The 24,524-nt window shown below is 34.2% G+C and overlaps 1 protein-coding gene across 2 annotated transcripts in view; it reads left to right on the top strand.

The window, feature by feature from the left end:
• Positions 1-24,524, top strand: part of ANO3 (anoctamin 3) — a 147,372-nt gene that overhangs the window by 47,465 nt on the left and 75,383 nt on the right. Inside the window, exons 1-5 of one of the 2 annotated variants that reach the window (XM_063398000.1) lie at positions 870-1,921; positions 2,420-2,556; positions 16,741-16,893; positions 18,544-18,644; positions 22,400-22,444. In XM_063398000.1, the coding sequence (XP_063254070.1) occupies positions 16,750-16,893; positions 18,544-18,644; positions 22,400-22,444 (290 nt within the window). In that variant the 5' untranslated portion in view covers positions 870-1,921; positions 2,420-2,556; positions 16,741-16,749. Of the gene's footprint in view, positions 1-869; positions 1,922-2,419; positions 2,557-16,740; positions 16,894-18,543; positions 18,645-22,399; positions 22,445-24,524 lie in introns of those variants that run through there. The other variant, XM_063397999.1, reaches the window with a different exon arrangement.

Below are 24,524 nucleotides of genomic sequence, written 5' to 3'. Positions count from 1 at the left end.
AAATACTTGTTATGATGTTTCTTTTTAACCTGTTCTGGTATAGAAATATTATGCGTTCCATTGAACTTTGAGTATAATTATTTATGTAAACAGTGTTCTTTTATATATGCTGCAAAAGAGGTAAATGGGATGACTAGTATTTGCAAACTGTATTTTAGGAGTTTTGTTGACATTAGTGTCCAAATCTATGTGAATGGTAAGAACAATGCACACTTTTGAATATACTTTTGAAATATGAATTGTATGGTATGTGTCTCAGTTTTACATTTTTTTCAACAGGTGTAACAAAAGCTTATTAATGTGGAATGTTTAAGTGCTAAATATTCGTCCCCTTTTTACTGTATTAATACTATATAGTGGGACAGTGCTTTATGTGCATAAAATAACTCATCAGCTGCTCAAAGATACAATAGGAAGTATCTTTGGATTTTATATAAGTTTTCTTTATAATTATAAATATCTTTAATTTTAAGAGTTGTTTTGGGTTTTTGTTTTGCTAAAACAAATTTTGACTACATTTCAGGCAGGATAGGAGATATCTCTAGGTGAAAGTTTTTTTTTTACAGAAGAGAGATGCTGCAATTTAAAATATGTGTCCTTGAAAGCATAAAAATGTTTAGCAGGTAAAGTGTGTTGAGCACAGAGGGAAAACTTATTCATAACTTCAAATTATTTAAATTTAAAAAGTTGCAAAAATTTTGCAAAAGGTTTTTGGTTTTTAGTACTAGGTGTACTCATAATGTCTAATCCTCTATAACTTCCCTCATAGAAATAGACTTCTTAATGTAAGTATAATCTTTTTTTCAGCTTAAATGACCTAGTTTAGGTTTCATAGGCCTGTTTCTTCATTTTACTGGGTCCTTTTACAAGCTCTTGATCTTTAGTGAAACTAAGAGCTCATCAAACCTGGCATAAGTCAAATCTCCAGAGTTGCTAAGTACTGTTTCCTATTTTATATACCTACTACCTGAAAGCTTCTTTTAGCTACATTCACTTTTGTTGAGCAGAGATAAGGTTGTATATTAAGTTAAAACATTGTTTAAAATAAATAAAACCCCTGAGTTAGGCACATTGACAATTAAAATGAGCTGTTTTGTACTTTAAGATATCCCATCACGGATATACCATGGTTAATATCAATGTTAGAAATTATCAAGGGAATAATAATTATGTACTAACTAAATTGAAGAAAAAATAGTGCTCAGTAAACGTTCTGGTTTTTAATATTCCATCTCAGAAATGCAAAATGTTCAGGGTGCATGAGATAATTGTGTTTGTTTTTTGTTTGTATTTTTTTTTTCAATTTCTGTGGTACTTAGTGTAGAGAATTTAACTGAACAACTTAATGAAAAATACTTAAATGTTGCAGGTGAATATTTATGAATTCAGAATCCATGAAGTTTAAGATTGTGGTTCCCACAGCATCCACAACTTTTGTCTTGGCTTCTGTATAGGGTTTAGAATTACTGAGCTAAATGCTGTTCCTAATCTACCTGACTTTTCCCATGTTGATGTGAAAGCTGATATGGGAATTTGACTCAGGATTTATGGGTAAATTTTTTGTGGGAATATATTTCTTTTTCCAATTTGCCTAAGATAATATTGAGTAGCAATGATTATTCCATCTTTTTAATCTTTAACATCTTTTTTCAAGACTAGCCATTTTCCAACTTTCATTAAAACTTTACAGTCCAACACTGTACAGGCACTGCTGTTCATTTTACTCCTGCTGGGTGTATATGGCAAGTATTGTCATGATTCTTTGATGGACAATATGGGTAAGCTCTGAGGGAGGTCTTCAGTTTCTTGCAGCTCTCTTAGGGTACTTAACTAAGTTCATAAAAAGTCTAGCTGAGCAATTAAAACTAAATCCAATGACAAGACGAACACTTCCTTCATGAAGGCCCTCTACCACTATCAGGTATGCCTATTAAAATGTGTTCTGAAGCACTTACTGCAATATCTTAATGTAAAAATTCTCAGATGCTATATCTGCATGGGACTAGAGGAATCAGGCATTTCAACTGCTTGTTTAGATTTAAAACATGAGCTGCTACTCTGGTCCCCAGGGTGTGCCACCTATTTGGTGAAACATCTTGAGCCTCAACAACTGTTAGTCAAGCAGTTGAATATTCATATTTGTTTGTTTTTTAAAACTACTGTAAAGGACATTATGGACTTTTTTATTTGAATGTTAATAAAAAAAAATTCTATAGACCTTCTACTAAAAATAGCAGTCACTTCTAGTTTAAGATAAACATGATAACATTTCAAGTGTAAAGCTTTAATAGGAAAAGAAATATGTAATTAAAAAGTGCATACATAAAATGAATATTCAACTGTGGCTGTAAAAATGCTGTTTATTTCTATCCACTGTAATCTAAAATGAGCCCATTGGTTTCTTCTGGTTTTCCTTCAGATGTGGGAAAGGACAGAGATACATATACAGATGATTCAGAACATGGGAATTACGATGCTCGTACAGATCACTCATTGCTTATTCAAAATAAGCTCGTCAGGCAGAAAACAGAACCTCGAACCAAATCATCTTTAAAGGTAATTGACGCAAAATTCTATGAAATTGTATCAGCTGTCAGAATGTGCTTAAATATTTTTAAAGTGCAATTTTTAAAGCACTACATATTTTGCAGCCTAAGTAAATGAGCTTCTGATGGTAAGAAATATAGGTGGCTCCCAAGCTGTTGGAAATGATAAAACTTAATTTTAGTTAATTATTTAGTTAATTATTTTAATTAACTTTCAATTAATTTTTAAATGAATCATAAGCTGTTTGTTAAGTCTTAAATCACTTTTAGTTAGCATTTGGCAAAGGTGTCAGGAGCTGCTACTGTAAGAACACAAGTGTGTAAAATTATTGAAATTAGTTTTGTTAAACTGAATTGGTTTTGTTAAACTAAATTTTATATGCCTCAATGAAGAAAGCCTGGGAGAAGAGAGATGTATTGTTGAAATTGGATACAAGGAATGCTATTTATGCATTTATCCCTAATTTATGGATCATAAGGTCATTTTGCAGAAACCAGAAGATAAAGAAGAGACTAAGTATGTGTGTTGCAAAGTCCCTACTGGAGGAAAGACATACTAAAAATATTAAAAATATGGACTAATTAGGATGTGGAAAGACAACTAAATAAGCAATAGGGGATAGAATATTAGTTAATGAAAGATAATTATGTAATTTAGAACTAATGAACACCAATTTCTTTGTTTGCTAAAAATGTATAAATAGGTTAAAAAGTTTTGTATCAATTTTTATTTGGAGCTGGAATTTTGTTGGCCACACAGACACCTCATCAAGAATGAAGTAATGCCTTGCTTGCTAACACTAAGAATACAGTGTTAGAGGATTTTATGATTTTGGAGGGTGTTAGTAACAATATTATATTTGAGTGACAGAATCAGTGAATAAAATTCTCTGTATTAAATCAAGCAAAATTAGATAAAATCAAGGATTCTTATTTCTTTTTATTGATTCATCCAAGAGGCAGGAGCCTTCTTTCAGTAAATTTATGTCGCACAGAATTTAGGATATAGGATTCTGAGCATGGAGTGGAGTTCATGTTATCTGGGAGGTCTCAGAAATTCTGAGAGTGTGGAGAACTATGTTCAAGTAGCAAATGGTCAGTCAAGAGTGATCTAGATAGAGTATAAGATCCTTCTTCTAAGCAGTGATATCTAGACACATTGAATGAAATATAAACTTACTTATGTATAGGTGAGTGTAGGAGTATTTTCAGGAACTTCAACTAAAGCCCTGGAAAAGCCTTCTCATCTCACCAGATAAATCTGACATGCTATCTTGCTTAGTAATTACATAATTATGCTATTCATCACAATGCATTTTCTCCAGCAGTTATTCCACTATAATGTCAAAGAATTATCATGGATTTTCTGTTCAAAACATGTATTTTTTTTTTTTAGTCATACTTTCAACTAGGAGACCCTTAATTCTCCTTTCCATTAAGCATAATTGCTTGCATACAAATGAAAAATGACTTAACCCCAAGAAGTTCTGAATAATTTTCTTCTTTGTGCACTGGAAATAGTGAATGCTGCAGCACAGGGGTTTTTTTTAACCAGTGATTCTGGGATTTTTTATATGTGCCTGTAGGCATCAGTAATCCTGTATTACAAATCTAGTAATGCTTGAATTATTGTAAGCTCCTGCGCTGTATACACAGCACATACAATATGCTCTTCAGGAGACCATTATAGAGTTCTTTCATGGATTGTACCTGTGGCACTTTGTGATTTTAGCATTGAATGCCTACTTCAGTCTTATAACAGTTCTAATGCTCATCACGCTCATCATCACTACTACAGTATTATGGAACACAGGTTGATGTGACCTCTGATACTTCATTTCATAGGATGCTTTTAGAAAAAACTTCTATAGTAACTATCTAATAAATTTTAAATAGGATTACAGGTAATTGTTTTTACAGATTGGAAATCTGCAACATGAAAAAGAAACTTCAGGAATAACATATATTATATATATGTCATATATATAATTTCCTGAGCTACATTTTCATGTGAACTGTTGCAATGAGAACTTCTTGTATTCAAAGATTTTTTTGCTTGTTTCTGAAAGACTAGCTGAACTAAGAAAAATAATAATGAATGTTCTTGTTTAATTTTGTTGATTAGTAGACTAAGCCTTTTATGTTAATTGTGGCTGAAAAGGCAGAAAACCAATGTGGAGTGTGTAGAATTTAGATCATGTTACTGAGCACTAAATATTTTAAATAACAGGTAAGGCTGCTGCCAAAAGAATCTAGTGACAGATGCTATACTGTCTGTCTAGTAACAGGGATTTCACTGCACTAAAGCAAAATACTTTTTTTTTTTGTATTTCCATGTGAAATACAAAATAAGCACTAGTTGTGTTTTTCCAAGCCCTGCATTCAAGATGCTTATGAAGTTCATAGTCAGCCAGTACGCTTACTTTCTTTCCAAGTTTAAAGAGGAGTTATATGTTTGTATTGTTTAAATAAAAATACGCTTTTCATGTCTCCGTCTTTGTATGTACTGACCTACTGAACAAATTGGTTCAGAGTCTAAAAACAGTCTTCTCTAGGTGCATCTGGCTTTTAACTTTGACAATTTCTTTTATCACAGCAACTACTTTGGAAACTTCCTTTGCATCTAGAATGACTGTTTTTGCAAATGAAGTGTCTTGGTTTAACCCCAGCTGTGCTAAACCCAAAATTCAAAACACAGCCCTGTACCAGTTACTGTGAAGAAAATGAATGCTATCCCAGCCAAAGCCAGCACCTGATGCAACCAAGCAGGATTCTTTTTCCCTTTACCTTTGCCTGCTTCCATAGGAAAAAGGCAAGAGGAATTTAGATTAGTCTTATATTAGAAGGGAACACTACTGTCTGCCTTTCGATTATTGTAGAAATCTTTGTGGCAATTAGTTTAAAAAAAGCTTAGGGAAACTTCTTCCCAAAATGGGTATAAAACTAGCAAAATAAGGCTTCTAATTCTTTCTGAGACTGCTGAAAACACAGAATACTGCAGTACAGCTGTACAGCTGGTAAGTACTCTCACATATTTGAAATGTAAACTGATCTGACACAGTAAAAAAAATCTCCTCAGTCTGACCAGATAATGAGAATGAGAAACACTGCATTGGCCAGGAGTACAAGGATAAAAGCATATTCTTCTTCTCTTCTTTTTAATGTTTCTAATTTTGGTTTGTTTTGAAAGGGTGGTTGTATACTTGAGACAAGTATACAGGGGAAAATCGCTAAAAAATTTGATTGCAATTACTTCTTGGTGCCATGATCTTTCTCAGCAATAAGCTGCTTCAATACTTCAGCTGTAGTGAATACGTCTTGTGGACATGATGAAAGCAAATTCATTTCTTTTTTCAGGAACTGTTTAGTTTTTCAGACTACATGCATGATACATCCATAAATCTGATTCTTGTTGCTGCACTTTAAAGCTTTGCAAAATTAGATATTTTTCTTATAGCAACCAGATGCCAATGTACTCATCTACTCTTCTTGTTTCCATGATTATGATTTATAACTGGTAGTTTCCTATAGTGTAGGTTGGTATCATTTCAGAACTCACAGATTTCATATTGAAAAATTGTGAGTCACTCAGATCTATGAAAAAGCTGTCATCGTTATCCTTCTCTGCCAACTTCTCATCACCAGCTGCTCTTGAAATTGCATAGAAAGTACAACTTCATGTATGTGGTTCTGCCAAGGGGTCTGACTAGGAAGAATGAGGCCAACACGTATTTGTAGAGCAAAAATGAGTAGTATCTGCTTTGGAAGGAAAATAGAGAAAATGGGAAGGTCCCTGAGTGGAAAGCTGATACTTTAAATGTTCCCTTAGGAAAGGGAAGAAGGCTTAAACAGACTTTATCACTTGAGTGGAAGACAACATTTTTCCAGACATGCAGCAAAATCAGTAGCAGCCAATTCTTTACCTATTGTTATTACATGTATGGTAGCAAGATAGAAATATTTGAGAAATTACACTTCAATTTCCTTCCATTCACTACATCACTGTTACTCTCCCTGATCTAATAATTTTTTTTATCTAGGTAGTGCATTTTGCTATCTGGCAAGGTAAAGAAGGGATTTTTAGAACAAGGTTCACATTATTATCACTGCATTCAGGAACTATGAAGAAATGCTACCTATACAATAGGCTAATTTACTGCCTTTTTCTGGTAGTCCAAAAATGCAGTCTAATAACACAGAAGTAAATAAAGCCTAAAAGCAATGATAACAGATAAGAAAATTATCCCAGAATAGAAGGATGTGGTAAAGTGCAACAAAAGACAAAAATGTTTGAAAATAAGCATGTAAAGAAAAAATTTCAGTGATAATATTACTATGCATCTTAAGACCTCCCTATTAGACCTCAAGAGCAAATAGAAGAGGTTAAATATTAAAAAGCGTTCTTCTGTCTCCAAACATCCTCCATTGATGCTCCCTGATATGGTAATATTGAACAGATTTTCTTTAAAAATTTTGCATATCATCTAACCTACTCCTTTCCTGAAGTCAAATATGTTTTTCATAATATATACAAATGCATTTTTCATGCTTACTCTAAAGGTCTGAGTAGAATACAAATTGAATAAATATCCTCTGTGAAGAAGCTTAAATAATTGCTATTCCTTTAGTTTACTCCTAAAATGTTAAACTGTAGTTTAATTAGGAAGGTCAGGTATTTCTCAAAGTCTTTGTCTCCATAGAAAAAATCTTTGTTCTGCACAGCAGTGTAGTCCTACAGAAATATGATAGCGTGGGTAATTATGGCAGCTTGTCACGTTGTCTTTGATGCCCAAGATAGTTTGGATGTCTTTGCATATGCAAATATATCCCTAATTTTCATTCCAAGGTTATTTGCACAAGAAGAAGACTAAAGCAATATACACTTAAAATCATCAATCTGTTTTTGAAATTAAGTAATTGAAAGGATGATTCTAATAAATATGTTTATGGCTTATTCATTCCTACAAACAAAAAAGATGAAGTCTGACTTAGATGTGTGCTTAGAAAATTTCACACAACGCATGCCTTAGATTATTCTTAATCAGAGTATGCTCTTAAAATGTAAAAAAAATGGGTCTAGTAGTATTTAAAGCCACTTCACAGCTAATTCCATATAACTTAAGAAATCTATAAACTTACTGAGGTCCCAGCTTTGATTTTTAAACATCCTGAAACAAAGCAAGCATTATTTAGGTAACGCACTTTTGTTCATGGGAATAAGTCCACTGTAGTTAGCATCAGAGATGTATTTATTTCCAAAAAATACTTAAGGTATGGGTTGAATCATAGGCTCTGAATGTGGACACTAACCACTTAAATGGTGTTGGCATTCTTTGGCAGGAATATTACTGAAGATGTTAATGCCAAGTTCATTTTAACAGTATTAGGGAGTATTAGTAATCTAAATAAATGAGGTGGATTTCATGAATCAGCCAGTAATCTTTCATCATATGAAAAGCATTATCATCTTATTATCATCTTATGACAAACAATAAATTATTTTCGAAGAAAGATCTCTCTTGTTAGAGAGAACCATTCTACACAGAGATAGAAGAGGAAAGCTGTTCGTGTAGATTTTTTAGTTTCAGGTAATTGCCATGCTGAAGAAAGTAACAGACCAGACTTTACCCCTGCCAAAATTCCAGCGCTAGTTCTTCAAATTGTTTCCATGGCTACTTTTGCTTACACGTGATTTAACAGCCCTGAATTAATCCGTTATTATCTCTGAAAGATCTCTTAAAAGCATGAAGAGATACAGAAGACTGCTTTTCCTTGACAAACCTCTGGTAACCAGTGTGTTTTTGCATTTTAAGTGTCTTCCTGCTCTTCCTACTCCTCTGTTCCAAGCTGATTTCAAGTGTACAGAGTGATAGTGTATATGCATGTATACATAACTGTGTGTTTGATAGTATAGATATAGATATAGATATAGATATAGATATAGATATAGATATAGATATAGATATAGATATAGATATAGATATAGATATAGATATAGATATAGATATAGATATAGATATAGATATACACATACACACACACATACACACATATATATATATATATATTTGACAATCCATACTGTCCTTTTTGGGCTCTAAGATACCATACCAACATATAAACATCTTTTTATAGTGGTTTTTGCAAATTTCTAAGTGTCAGCAGTACATTAGTGTTTCCATGAGGAAGCAAATACATTTCAAAGTCTGCCTAATTGTCTTTGCTTCTTCCTCTTCTGTCTCCTGATTCTACAACTTCTCCCTGTGTATTTGTCTCTAAAAAATGCCACTGGTGAGGTGTTGCTATTATGGAGTGATGGAGTTGAGACTCAGTGCTTGGATTCAGTACTTGCATTTCCAGTGGTTGCACAACTTTTTCTACTGATGAATTCTTCCCTTCTCAGAGTTTCCCTGGGAAAAAAACCTGAGACACTTGAGTAAGTCTCTCTTTAGTATGTTACTTCATTATTGGTAAAGGTTTAGTCAAATTATTTTTCTCTAGCACATTAAGCATCAGAATTCAACTGTCTTAGGAAGGAAATTAATTCTGTGCCAAATACCATCACCATGTCATAAAAAAAAATTGAGGAGAGAAATTTAGCAAATTTAGGGTGCAATTTGTTTAGGTTACAAATAAGACCCCTGAGGCCCAGTTGTGTGTACCCATCTATCTTTTAGATCCCAAGCACCGGCCTGTTGGTATATTTATTTTCCTTTATATAATTTTACAAATATAATCCAGATGACACCACCCACACAGAGGAAAGCTAAACTTCATTCTCCATACTGCAGAGACAAAATAAACCTATTTTGCTGCGGGAGCTTAATTCTTGTGTACTGTATAAGCTGTCACTTGTTTAAGTGAATGCTCCTGTTGCCGGTTATGATTGACAATTGATGTTTTCTATGTTCATATAGATGTGAAACTTTTTAATATTCTTTTTGCTAAGTGAACAACATTCCTTGAAGTCAGAAGCTGAAATAGGCTCTTCATTGCCTGTGCTACACCCCAGTGTAAAAGTTGTGTCTCCTTGTTTTGGACATGTTCAGTCAGAACAACCTGCTCTGGGCTGGGTCCCATGGGCTCTGTGCCTCCTACCAGACTAGCACTCATGTTTTTGTGTGTGTGCTTTTATTGATGTTTTATTTATAACTACTGAATATGAGGGTAGTAGATGAAACTATTTTTAGATATGCTCTAAAGCACTAACAAAGTAAATCTGCAGCAAACTACTAAGAGATGTTGGGAAAATACAGTCATCAGTCTCTGTGTTTACGTGTACAGATATATAAAATATGTAGAAATCATGCTCATTTTCATTGCCTTCTCTGGACAGTGTTAGGAAACTGTTAAGCAAATAATAAAATATCATGAATAAAAGTCTTGTTCCCAGGTTTTCATTTAACATTTATGTGTGAAATAATGGTAATGAAAATTTTGTACATGAGAGGAGTTACACCATTACTTTCATGTCAGACTTGATTTACTGGATGTCAATAGTAAGTTAGAATAAATTCATTTATTAAAATAAAGACATGTATAATGTAATAATGCAATGATTCCAAGGCTAAATTCATACTGAAGTACTTTTATTATTTTTCCTGAATAAAAATGCCCTTTGTCACTATTTCAGCCACAGTCTATTGACTATGCTGAAATGCATTTAAGCAGACACCAAGTTGATCAGTCAAATAGGTTAAAGAATCACAGCTTAGAATCTCAGTTGTCTATAGTTTTCACTGTACAAAACAATGCCAACAAAATTTAAGATTCCTCAAATGGCTATTTAACTCATTCCCTAGGATAAATAATGCAACAAAAACTGCTAAAGGCTATTTCCAAAAATTGGTCAGTGGTCAGAAAAGTAGGGATTACCACTGCAAGCTTAAAAGCACAACGGATGTCTTTGAATTGTGAAGGTGTATGTATAGGAGTTTATCTTTTTGCTTTGACTTAAATGCTGTTAAATGTGGCTGAATATTGAAATCTGACTTCAGTCTTCAAAATAGTCAATATTTTACATTATTAATATAGTCAATATTTTACATTATTAATATTGTAAAATATTATAGTATCCTATTGCTATGTATAGTACATGCATAGTAGCATATTAGTATATTTTAACATAATAATATTTCATCTACATTGATATTTTATATTAATAGCCATGTCTGACTAGCTAATTGTCAAGTTTAGTAAAATAGTCTGTTGTAAGAAGAGGAGTGTACATGTTTGGGGAAAGAGGAATAGTGATTATTTTAAACATAGTGATTTTTCATTTATGTAATATACCTTAGGGTAACAGTAAATTTAAGGGGATATTAGAGTCAAAAAATTTCATCAATTGTATTAGCATAATGAAAAGTTTCTACAAAGCTTAAGAAACTATACATGTTTCATTGTAGAATTACAGCCATGAAGCATTAAATAAAGCAAATTTGTCCTGAATTCAAAACTAAGAAGAGCAAGCAGATCTCTCAGAAATGAGCTGGGGAAATCTTTATCAGAGGTCTTCTGGGTTTTAAAAGATTATATGGATTTGGGGGGTGCTGGACAATGTTATAGAAAGCTACTGAAGACCTAGAAATCTGAGTGGACATTGGCTGAACACTGGGCAGGTGGTAGAGGGAAGTATCTTGTTTCTTAGTTCCATGTTCTCTCCTAGGCAGTACCTTTAATGTATAAAAAAATTAGAACCTTTCATAGTGGTTTGAGTATACTTGATATTTAGCTGTTGCACAGTTTAAGCTGCAAATATTTGAACAAGTGAATGGGAATGTTCTTAAAATTCATTAAAATGTAGACACCTACAGAGATTTTGCCAGCCTTTAAGACTTGCTGTTATGTTAGTTTTGAGGAGAGTTGTCAGTGGTGGAATAAAAGTGAAATAAATGGTTACAACATATATGTTGTACCTATGCGTGGTTCTCATTAACCTCTAAATGTACCTAGGTAATGTATATAATTTACTGTCTTAAACTTTTTACCAGTATAAGGTGGAAAACAAAACAAAAAAATACTACCAAATTAGGATACAGTGAATATTATGTAATTTACTCTTACATGAATCTAAAATTTATTCCTGTTTTGAGAATGGTTTCAACTCTTTAGAAATATTTTTTCTATGTATGGAGTGAAAAAACGATAAGAGTTTAATTTACAGATCAGAACAGTAGTGAGACATAAATGAAGTTGAAATAGTTACAATTACTGTCAATTGTACTACTTAAATTAACTGGTGAGAGAAAGAGCCAGTAAACCAGATGTTCCCACTTTGTAAAAAGGGCATTGCTCATTAATTAGAATCTAAAAAGTAGTTTACTGAAAAATCCTTCCATGTTGGCTAAATCCAAGGAAGTTATTTTTGTACTTTTGAATGGAAATATAAACTCTTTTTATTTCATAGCTTTGGTAAATATTTGCATTCCGTGGCACTTCCACCTTTTTTTTTCTTTTTTTTGCTTGAGCCAAATCTCCTTTTTCTAGGATAAATTGATCAATGTCTTTTGCCTTATGTAAACTTCAGTAGAATTATAGTGGTAGTATTTTGAATTTTACACTTTCAGACTTCAAAGCAGTCTGTCATGTGATTTGTTATACATGCTATGAAGCAGCCAAAACTTTTGACACATAATAAAAACAAGAAACTGCAGCAGATCTATAATATCAAAGCCTCAGGTAATAGTTTATTCTGATGCAAACCAGTACTATTGTTCTGCATAATGAACAAGCTTGAGTGAAGTGGTATCTCACAGCCTTGCAGTTGAAGTTCTTCTATTTAAAGACTTTGAAAGAACAAGGTTAAGTTAAATTGTTGAGTTTACTATCTGAACTATATTGCAATACTCTTAAAGGAGTTGTTCAAAACAAATGAGTTTTCATATATGTCTAAATGTAAGAAAGCTTAACGGATACTGTTTCGGAAAATCTGGAGGAGTAAGGTGGTGGAGAGGGTGGAGTGGATAAGAGAATGTTGATTAGTCCTTTTGTACACATTTTTCAAGTGAAACAGGAAATCTTAAACAGAACAGAGGAGAGTCAGGTCTTTGCACAAAATATTTCTTTTTATGCTTTTCTCCTTTTCTGATCCATTTCTCTGTTGAAAAAGCTGAAAGAATGAATTAATGTCTTGGTCCAAACCAGCAGATAAATAATAAATGATCTGTGCCTGAATGCCCACTGTACCAACAGCTGATTCCTTGTGCTAGGCATAGTTAATACACCCTGACTTATATGTTTAATTGAAATTACTGCTCCCTGTTGTCCTTTCACGTTATGGAGCTCCTTCAGATCAACTGAAAAAAGCCAACTAAATCATCCATTCAAATCAACCATATAAATTCTTTTACTGGTACTTAGTTACTTAAGTAATTACTATATTACTGCTAATATAGGTGGTCATCATTGCTTGTGAATAGCACAAAAGGGAAACAATAGTGCCAGTAGCATTAAAGTGAATCAGTCATGAAATCAGTGTAGTATAGGCCAGGTTCACTGCATGAATGTGGTAAGTACTTTAATGTACTTACTGTGGTTTTACTATCGTACTTCTCAACCTGTGGGGAGTGTTCTCTGAAAGTGGTCTGAGATAAACAGGACAGAAGATTTCTTTCTACTCTCCTCACTGCTCATTATGTCTTTAACATTGACCCCAGATAATTCTGTTTGATACTAATGAATCTGAGGTCATATTTGGATACCGTCATTAATCTGAGGAATAAAGAATGTTTGTCCAAGACTGAAGAAAACCAGATGTTTCAGAAATGAGGAAAGAAAGACTAGAAATGAGAATGCAAATAAAGGCAATAAAAGTGTATTACAAAAGGTAGATGTAATTTGTAGCATGCCCGTACAGAAAATAAATGAGCAGAAGATATGTTAGAGAAGTTTCAGATCTCCCCTTTGAGGGAGTTTTGGCCAGGCTTTTTGTATCTGATTGTGCCTGCTTCATAAACCACAAAAGCAGCACTGGTCTGGTTTTATAAAATACTCATGCGGGAATCCTTCATTGTTGAAGAGCAGATTCACTGCTTATGTCTTGAAAATGTTTGTTTTAAAAATTTGCTTATTCAAACTTGCACTTTTGAACTTTCAGCCTGTTACATCACCTTCAAACCTCTGTATCTTACAGATTTAGATCATTAAATCTATAACATTATAAAAATAATAAAAATAATGTTTTTACTACCATTCCCATTCAGAATTCTTAGAAGGGGTGACAGACCCTATATTCACAGCACTAACAGTCTTGGTTGACACTCTTGACTACCTTAATTTGGATTTCAGATATTATTTATCTGAATATGAAGAAAGATATTGAGGTGCTGGAGTGTGTTCTAAGTGGGATCCAGGGTGCAAGTCTTATATGGAGTGGCTGAGGAAGCTGGAGTAACACGTTTGGAGAAAAGGAAGCTCAGGCGGAATGTTACTGCTCTCTACAATTTCCAGAAAGGAGGTTTTAGCCACATGGGGGTCAGCCTCTTCCAAGTAACAAGGTAAAACATCCTCAAGTAAAACCAGGATGTGTTTAGATTGGCTGTTAGGGCAAATTTCTTTACTGAAAGGGTGGTCAAGCATTGGAACACGCTGCACAGGGAAGTGTGCATCCCTGGAGGTATTTTAAAGATGTTTAATGTGACCCTTGGGGACATGGTGTAGTGATGGGTTTGGCAGTGCTGAGTTAGTAATTAGATTAAATGATCTTAAAGGTCTAAGATTCTAAATTGAAGCTTAATGTAGTTAAATAATGTTCCCAGGTGTAAGATGATGCACTCCTTTGTAACGGTTGATGATCTGAGACAGACTGTTTGTCGCGGTGCCACTAGAGAGCACGGTCTCTTTGCCTGCCAGGCTAGCTCAGGCACCGGCCGCAGTTGTTGGAGGATCAGCCAGCGAGACGCGCAGGCTGGGCTGATTCCTGTGGGTCCTTGGCTCCTGAGAGCTCTAGTGACTGATGGAACGTGCGCTGACCACGATGGAGGAACTAAAGGAGGAGCCAGCTGAGGGATCCAACAGGGAATTTATTGAGGGGTAGGGAAAGACCTCCTTACCACCTGCAGGACAGCCTCAGCTAGCCCTAGAGGCTACTGTGCCACAGTGTTTTATTCCGAGATGGTGAGGGGAGTGGTGAGATAGCAACAACCAATAATCTTGGGCTCAGGGGGTGGTACAACAATGAAGTAATCGAACACAAACCAATTGGGAATAGATAGGTGGGGTTTACATGGACAGAGAGGGAAGACTGACAGATAACTGCCACTGGCAGTTATATAACTTAGGGGATTTCCAGAATGAACCAACTAAGAAAATGGGGCACATGGAACAAGCCATTGCAATAAACTTAATAAACTTAACAATCTTAATTTTGCACCACCACAACTGTTGTTGGTTTTTATTTTTGGAAGTTAAAAAATCAGAGAAAGAGGAAGAATCTTGTTAGAATGCTTTAGGTTTTGCAGACTGAGGAGTTCTCAGAAGTGCTAAATGTGTAGAAAGCTGGCAGTGAGAGATGTGGGCATAAGAAAAAAAATTCACATAGAAACAAGTGAGCTGGTATCCAGTATTTATAATACTGATATCATGCACTGATACATGGTTCTATTTATGAATAGAGAGTGTCCCTACTGGGTATAACTCTGAGTATTATAAATTTCATATCTAAATAATCCAAATAGGATTAATTTCTAAGATCGGCATCCTGTTTTCAGAAGATGCAGCATTCATAAACATTTGGTCCCATATATGAAGGGTGTAATGTATACTACTTGAAACAATCATTCTTCTGGATGGTTTGAGTTTAAATGAGTGCTGCATTCTCCAGAAGATGATGACAGTTTCTCAATTTACCTTTCCAGATTTCAAAGTTTTCAGGACCTGAGGGTGCTCGTCAGCAGCTGGCTGAACATGAGCCAGCAGTGTGCCCAGTTGGCCAAAAAGGCAAATGGCATCCTGACTTGTATCAGAGATACATCAGGGCTGTGATTGTCCCTCTGTACTCTGCACGGGTGAGGGCACACATGGAATATTATATCCAGTTCTGGGCCCCTTATTTGAAGAGAGACATTGAGGTGCTGGAGTGTGTTCAGAGAAGGGCAGTGGAGCTAATGAGGGGTCTAGAGAGATTAGGTCTTATGAGAAGTGGCTGGGGGTACTCGAGTTGTTTAGTCAGAAGAAGAGCCTCAGAGGAGTCCTTACTTCTCTCCAAAGCTACCTGAAATGAGATTGTAGCAAGATGGGGGTCAGCCTCTTCTACCAGTCAACAGGACAAGAAGAAACAGCCTCAAATTGCACCAGCAGACACTCAGATTAGACATCAGGAAGAATTTTTTCACTGAAAGGATGGTTAGGCATTGGAACAGGCTGCCCTGGGAGGTGGTAGAGTCACCATCTGTGCAAGTGTTCAAGACACAACTGGATGTAGCACTTAGTGCTATAATTTAGTTGTCACAAGGCGATGTTTGGACTCAGTGATCTTGGAGGTCCATCCTAACCTAATGATTCTGTGGTTCTGTCACTAGATGATTTGGTCTCTGTTCTGAATCATGCAAAGCACAGAATGCAAAAATAATTTGCATTAGCAGCAGCAGCAGCATGTAAAGCAGGGTTTTCCATATCACGGTCAGGTAATTCCTTGTGTTTGCAAGCATGGAGGGAAGGAATTAGTCAAGATTTAAACATTGCTAACGTGGCATTGAAAAAACACTTCAACTAGACTATCCATGCAAACATTCCAATCAATAGTACTTATTTTTTAATTTTTTAGATGTATTTCTGTCTTGGAGAAAATACAAGTATGTTTGTTCTATAAAATTTGCACAGGTACAAAGCTGAGAAAATTACTTGACTTGACTTGCCTTTATTTTTTCTTTTTAATTCCCACTTGAAAGAAAAGATTAACAAAAGTTCATATCAATACACACCACACAATAATTTTAAGGTTTTTGCACAGCTGAAATAACTGGAATACAGGTTTTGTGAAACTATTTTATTTTGTTTTGTTCTGTTCTAATTAATTTGAAATCCTGAGCAACTGATGCATATCAAATTTTTGCTCTTCTGAGTTTGTTGCATATTCATCCTTCAGATATATGGATATTTCCATGGTTTAGGAGGTGCTATCTTATATACAATTCATGATGAGACTCTTCATCTTTATAGATGCCATATTTAGAGCGCTTTTTTTTATGTTTGCTAGAGTGATGCCATGGCATCATCAGGACTCTTCTTCAAAGATGGCAAAAAGCGCATTGACTACATCTTGGTCTACAAGAAATCAAGTCCACAGGTGGAAAAAAGAAGCACATTTGAGAAGAATTTGAGAGCAGAAGGGCTAATGTTAGAACGGGAGGTGAGTCCTGTAGTTTATGAGGCATGAAAAAACCCTTTATAATACTATTGTACTTTACTGAACTGATAAAAGATTACAGACAAAATTACAAGCCTTTCCAGTCAGGCTATTACCATCATCTACTTAACTATATTAAACTAATAAGAAGAATAGTTTGGTAGTGTGTGTTTAAAATTATTTTGGGATACATGCTTGTACACTGAAGTGTAGTGCAATACAAAGGGAAAAGTTCCAGCTTCTTATGCTTGCAGAATGGAAGAAGCTTCAATAACCTATGTTGTTGCTTTAATACATAGCCTCTATGTCTTTCAGCAGAATGCCTGATGTTAATTGTCTCACTGTTTTTCAAGGGCTTAAGGTAGACACTATTCTGGTTAATCCATGGCTAGTAATGCTAGTATTAATATAAAAACTAAAGAAAATGAAGCCTCAGATTTTTGCTGTCTCATGAATTACCTACACAACAGGTATATATTTAGTCTATTTTGATGTAAGCTCCTATTGTTCACGTATCTCTCGACTTGATTTTTCATCTCAGAAGAACTGTAATATATGGTCTGTTTTTAAGCAATGAGCTTGCAAGATATAGCTTACAATATAGCATGTTGAATATTCACAAACAACTAATGTGACTAAAATTTGATTTTAAGGCTTGTAAGAATTGTTGCAGTATAGTAGTAAAAATAACTGGTTTTGTTCCAATTTAAATAATTGACATTTATAAATAAATGGTTTTATAAGATTTGAAATGTTTTGTTTTCCACTAGTATTTTATTTTATCCATATCTTTCAAGAAAGTAAAATATTTGAGTAACAGTATGGAACTGTGATATGACTTTATGGAACTGGTGGTTAAAATTGTAAACCCTTTAAGTGTTATTACCCCTTTAACTACATTTTCTTTAACCTTTACTTACCAAATATTACAAACTCAAGTTTCTGAAGGCTTTAATCAGACTCAACTCAAATATCAAAATATTTAGTTACAAAATTTCAATCAAATACATCTGGGAGAAGGGTGAGGAGCTGAAGTGTTCATAAGAAGAGGTGAATATAGAAATCTGTAAGGCTGAAACGCTTATGTATAAATAAATTAGTGATGAAAAACATTTGCGTAGAGTACACATTGTAATTTTAACAAAAAACCATCTCAGTTCATACATGTTTAAAAGTTCCCAGCAGATAACTCAATTACTGGACCATTCCCTTGAGTTACCATTTTGGCAGAATGCAACCTGGAGCCTTCTCTCATCTGTTCTTATGTCTCTGGCAGCTGACCAGCTCCCTTTAATGGGAGACACACAGAGTGGTCTTTAATCTGCTTATCTAAGGTGATTTTTTTGAGATTTAAAATTAATTCCATGTAAAATTTATTCCATGTAAAAAGGTGGTGCATAAAGTCTTTACTTACGTTTATGACCAAAGATCTTTCCCTACAGATTCCTTTTGTCCCACTAGTCTACACATATTACAGAGTTTGTAATGGAAAAAGGTTACTGATTTTCCTTTGTCTAGAAGAGCACTTATTTTCAGAGTTACATGCCCAATTCAGGCCTAAAATCAGAATTTGACCCCGAAGAATGCTTCTACAAGGGTGGTTGCTATAGGTTTAAATTATTAATATGTATTTGTGTGTTACTGCTTTTACAGCCAGCTGTTACCAACAGTGATATCATGTTTGTTAAAATTCACTGTCCGTGGGAGACATTGTGCAAATATGCAGAAAGAATGAATATCAGGATGCCTTTCAGGTATTGTGGAAATTATTTTCAGAAACTTATGATTTAGTGCTTAATACTGAAAGTTCCTCACTTACTTAAGTCTAAAATGCAGTCTTTGCTGCTCTGTAGCCAGGCATGCTCATATTTATTTTAGTGATGTGATAGGGAGACAGGAGAAACAAATACTAAGTCTTGTTCTTTCCTCATTTTTACACAGTGCTCTGTGTTACTTGTTTTCAAACTTGCCTTCTAAATCAAGTTGAGCATATCTTTTAAAAAACACTAGTTCACACATTGTTTTGGATGTTCTTGGCAGAGTTTCAGATATTCTCCATATGAGCTCGGTTAGATAATAAAATCCTCCATGATTGTAGGGTTTTTCTGAAGTTGTGCTGAAAGGCAAGTGAAAAGACAGAAAAATCTAGTGTCTTCCATGACTCAAATATAACACATATTGTCACAATTTGAGTAAAATGAGGTCCAGTAGCTTTCTTTAGGCAGAATAATGGACTGAACTGAGTGCCTTGTCTGAATGCAAAACAAGTTCTTATATGTTTTTGCAAAAATATTTATTCAATGTATGAGATAGGTTAATATTTCCTGCAAAAATACATAAGTCTTTAAAGGAGAAAATGTGCATTTTCAAATTGATTAATAATGTTCTTAGAGAGAGAGAAGAGCATATAGTATGCTGTAAACCTCTCTATGACTTAAAGTGGTAACTAGATGCCAAAGTTGTGTGACTCATGGAAAATGCCCTTGCAGCACTTTCTCAAACTGCCAAGTGCTCAATCTTCTATGCTATGGTGGTGGGGCTCTCTTGCATTGGTCCTAAGACAGAAACAGTGATTGTGAGGCATCCATTGCTCAAATCTTGCTCCACATAACCAGTTCTGTAATGAGTTTTCACATCATCCCGTTATGCTTTCAAGGGCCTTCCCACAAGAAAATAGTTTCTGTAGCAGTCATCTTCCCTATTTGTAAGAATATCATTATAGTGTTATTTGAACTTACCTAGTTAAAAAAATACTTGCCAGTATATTAAATATAGAAGTGTTTATGTATGCATATACATACATAATCTAAATTCCAATTAAAAATTTATTATCTTACTTTTAATGCATCAATTCATAAAATAGTGTTTTAGCAATGGTTTGAGTTCTTCATAATTTTAGTTACATCATAGATCCATAGTGCTCTCAGAACAAAAAAAGCCTGACTTTTGCAATCCTACTTTATTTGGAAGGCATTCTAGGTCATGTTTGTTTGTTGTATCGTTGAATGACATATAAACATATTCTCTTTAGTATTCCCCCAAAGTGTCTTTATTCCTGGACTGTTGCTTTAGCTTCTTTTAATCCAGTTCATTTCAGTAAAGCAAAAGTAGATAAAATACTAAATTTTCCAATGTCACCTTTTTGGTAGTTTTGCTGTACAATGAAATACATATATTTGGGAAGAAATTTTTCCACCTCTACCTCCATAATAGAACTGTGAGAAATAGTAAATTTGTCAGCATTTCTATTATTTTAAAAAAGATTTTAATGTGAATTTAAATGAAATTGCAGTCTAAAACCTGTGTGAATATTTCAGTATATTTCTTGAATTTCTATACCTTTTAAAATAGGAGACTCAACACAATTCTGTTACAAACACAAACTGGATATAGCAGAATTGAAGAACAGTCTGCCCTGCTTTGCCAGCAGCCTTTCTAAAATGTCCCTTACAGGATGAACAGTTTTTCATAGTACTTTCACTATTTGTAGAAGGCTGTGCTTTAGAAACTTGCTGAAACAGAGTTCAAGTCTTCATCTTTGTTCATATTTGCCTGGATGACTTTTTCATGGATACAAAAATATAAGGCTACTCTCCTGTAACAACATCCTGTGACCACACATTTTATAATTTAATTACACATTCTGTTAAAACCACATGTGTTTAAAGTGTTGAATTTGCCTTTTTTGATGAAATGTTTCCTACCTGGATGGTGTATATTGTTTTCCTAAGATAATCATTCAATGGACAAACCAGCCTCAAAGATACAATTTTCCCACAATTAGTGATTACTCAGTGAACTAGGGTATCTTCCTCCCAAAAGGTTTTAAGTCATCCTTAGGTAGATTTAAGTAGGCCTAAGAGGAGAGGAAGAGTTGGACTTGATGATCTTTGTGAGTTTCTTACTTGAGATATTCTGTAACTGTAAAAAGCAAGTTATTGCTCTTAGACTTTATCTGTTTTATCAGTGGTTTTTGACTGGTTCTAGTATATAGTTAAAGATGACAGATAACCTTCCCTGCAGTATTTTAATGCAGTATACTTGTTTGCTCTTGCACAGTCTTGCAAATTTTTGGCTTTTAGTTATGGTCACTAAAATATACCATATGTCAATATAATATATGAATAACACATGAAGAATTAAATTAATACTTTTTAGTTTCATTTTGCTCAGTCCAGGAATCTCAACAAAATCCACAGAATTATTATCACACAGGTTGCTTCTCTCTGTTTCTGAAAAGTAAAAATACTTCTGAGGTTCATTCACAACCCCAGATCTATTTTAGCATGGCATATATACCAAAATGTGTTGGCAGATATATAATATGTATCACATACATAATATAGATAGAATCTTGATGTTTCAATTGCAAAAGGATTTTTTTCTAAAATTTCAATAGAAAAGGTGTAGTAATCATTACTGTCATGGATATAAGGCTGACTTTGCAATGCTACTTTATTTGGAAGCATATGTTTATGGTTTCAAACAGGGTTTGCATCAAAGTTAGATCATGACTGAATTACAATTTTTTAATTTTTATGGGGTTTTTTTTTAAGTATATGGTCTGTCAGTAGAAATGTAACTACTGTATGTTTCCAGAACTGAGACAAAGCTTTTTAATTTTATTTGTCTACAAGTATCTTGTGACACATAATCATTATTTGTAATTAATAAATTATTTGGATCTGTAAGTTAGCTGAACTCCATCATCTCCATCCGTGTAAAACAGCTAAGGGTAACTAAAGGGAATTAAAGAAGTGTTTTTTAAAACAGTCTGAAAACCTTTCAGTAACCCTTCATTGCTTCATTTACAGTTCTGCCTAGCAGTACCCATGTCAGGCTGCCAACAGTCTGCAGTTGGTACATACATAATTTTCCAATGGCCATGTATTTTCCAGACAAGTTGCCTTTCACCCTCTTTTTAATGTAGTAATTTCAGTGGATCTTCAGTGAAAGTAATGTGCTTTAATAAATCTCAAATACTGCACAGGTGTGCAGTTGCAGATCTTGCTAACTCCTGAGGAATCTGCAATATCAAGGCTTTTCTGTGGTTGAAATGTGATGTGAAATTATAGGAGGAGGTCAGAAAAAAAGCCTGAAAAACTGGAACTAGATGTGGAAAATGTAACCATGCAGCAAATACATCTCCATTTAGTTTCAAAATAACTGTTCTCAGAAGGCTTTACTGGGAATTTCTCTTCTTGTTTGTCTAAATGTCTGTAACTAGTGAAGGATGGAGAGCAAAGAACTGTTAAGTGACTTATTGATTAGCTATCATTATTGTCAATAGCTACAAATCTAAAATGTAATTTTAGAACAAAGGTAAAATTTGAAAAATGTGAAACTATGTTCTTGTAATGACTTATTCTCATTCAATTTTTAAAGTGCTTTTCACCTCTTTGTGAAAATGCATGTTTTAAAATGCCTAGAATTCTTTTGTAACGTATAAATATATTTTTCAACTGTCTTCTACTTGATTAATCTCAGCTGATTTTTGCTGTTCTTTCAGGAAAAAATGTTATTACACTGACTGGAGGAGCAAAACCATGGGCAGGTTGGTGGGTGATGTGTAGCTTCTAATTTTGTCAGATAGTCACCCTGCTAAAGAAAATCCATTCGCAGTTGTAAATTTATCCATGAAACTTGAAAAACTAGATTATTTCCCTGAAAACTCAAAATATGTCAGCTCAAAGTGTTAAAATATTCATCTGTAACAAGGTGCAGTACTTTAAAGCTTTGCCAGTTCTCATTTTAGAAATGTAAAAATGTTTATGCTAAGGAAAAAAAAGACCTTATCCTTGAAGCAAAGATTTCATACTGGATCTGTCTCTGCCATTCTATCTGCTGACACAAAGGCACACTTCTTTGGCACAAAGGATACTTTTGAGTGCATGTCGCAGATTCTGACAGTCAGCTACTTCCTCAGACACGCAAACATACTTTCTCTCCTGTGTGTCCTCGTGATCAGGAATAAATCAATGCCACATTCTAAAGGCTGCTTTGAATTTTTATTTGCTGGCTGAGAGAGTAACTTGCAAAACTCACTTGTAGCTAGCTGCTGCTGCTTTTAGCATTTTTGTCAGCCAGAAGGGTGCAAGAGGCCATAGGGACAGGTGGAAGGAGCCTGGGAATGCTAGGGAGTGAGAATGGGAGACACTGAGCTGTACCTACTCCCCATCACTTTAGTCAGTCATAATTATGTCTTGTAAATCCTAATCCCCAGCAAAAAAGATACGTGAAAATATTTCACATGAGGGAAATCTCCTGAAAGAGTTCCCTATCACAGATTTTCTTGAGATGGATCTTCAGATGAGATTACTTTTGATTTAGGTTCTCTTATTGTTACTTTAGATAGTAAAGAGCTCTCATTTCTCTAGAACCATTTAGGGAGTCTCATGATAACAGTTGCCAAGATAATCAGCTAACAACAACAGAATGTTGAATGGTAAAGTGAAAAAACTTGAAACATATAAGCTGATAAAATATGTTGAAATAAACCAATTTGTAACATAGATTTACAACTGCATTTTGTCCTCTTCCCAGTTCATGTTTGCTCCATTTTAGCATGCATTATGAAAATTCTAAGTGATATTCTTTTAATAAAAGGCAAAATCAACAAGCTTTACTTCAAAATGGTATCATTTCATATATAATCCATCTGGTGTGTCCTCGATATTACATAAATTTTGTTTTCCCTATTTAGAAGGACAGATGTCTGAAAGGTGCAACTTAAGTTGCACAGTACCTGTGAATCTAGTAATATGCAATTTCCATGCCAGATTGATTTTGTATTTGAGCTAAATGTTTTTACCTGTGATTTATTTTGTGAGAATTTGGATATGAATGTTTTTATGAATATATTTTCTGGCACTTTATATAATTCAGTGCACAAAGGGATTATGTGAAACAAAAAAATAAAGCAAGCCAGATTTAAAATTGAAAGCTACCTCTGAAACTGCTGTCATACACAGTGCATGCTTTAACTTCTACAACTGTCATTGTTACCTTGCATTCTACAACTTTTCAAACTTAAGTGCTTCTCTCTAATTTATTTAATCTCTGTTAAAATTTCTAAGTTAAATAGAGTTTATATGAGCTATAATGAAGAACTATATTAAAATTCTGGTATATCAAAATATTAAGGCAAAAAAGTTCCTAAAATTTAAGAATACAAAGTAACACTAGTATATTAGACCTGCTGTGACATGTACATTTCTCTAACTTCATTGACACAGTTATATGATAGATATATATGTATCTATGAATGTTCTTTAAAAGGTCTGCAAAAGATTAATAGGTGCATGAATGAAAGTACAAGAAAAACGCAATACTTAATTTCTTTTATGTGGTATCTATGTGGTGTCTCTCTATTTATTTATACATATTTTAAAAGCCCTTAACATTGTATTTAATTCTATGAAACTTGATTTCTATCCTGTGCTGGGTTAAATTCAATAACCGGGTGGAAACACCAATTATATAGTGGTTTCACATTTGCCTGTCTGTTTGCCAAATTTAGTCCAGTGGTTTAAGTGTCTTTTCTGCTGTGAGATAGGATTAGGAGAAAAAAGGCAGGTAGGCCCCAAACAATGATAGGTTTATTAACACACCAAAAGAGCAAAATAGGAATCAAA

Source organism: Prinia subflava, chromosome 5, assembly GCF_021018805.1.
Source record: "Prinia subflava isolate CZ2003 ecotype Zambia chromosome 5, Cam_Psub_1.2, whole genome shotgun sequence".
NCBI classification, from domain to species: Eukaryota; Metazoa; Chordata; class Aves; order Passeriformes; family Cisticolidae; genus Prinia; species Prinia subflava.
The sequence above is the reverse complement of the archived record's forward strand: the minus strand, read 5'-3'. Positions and strand labels throughout refer to the sequence as shown.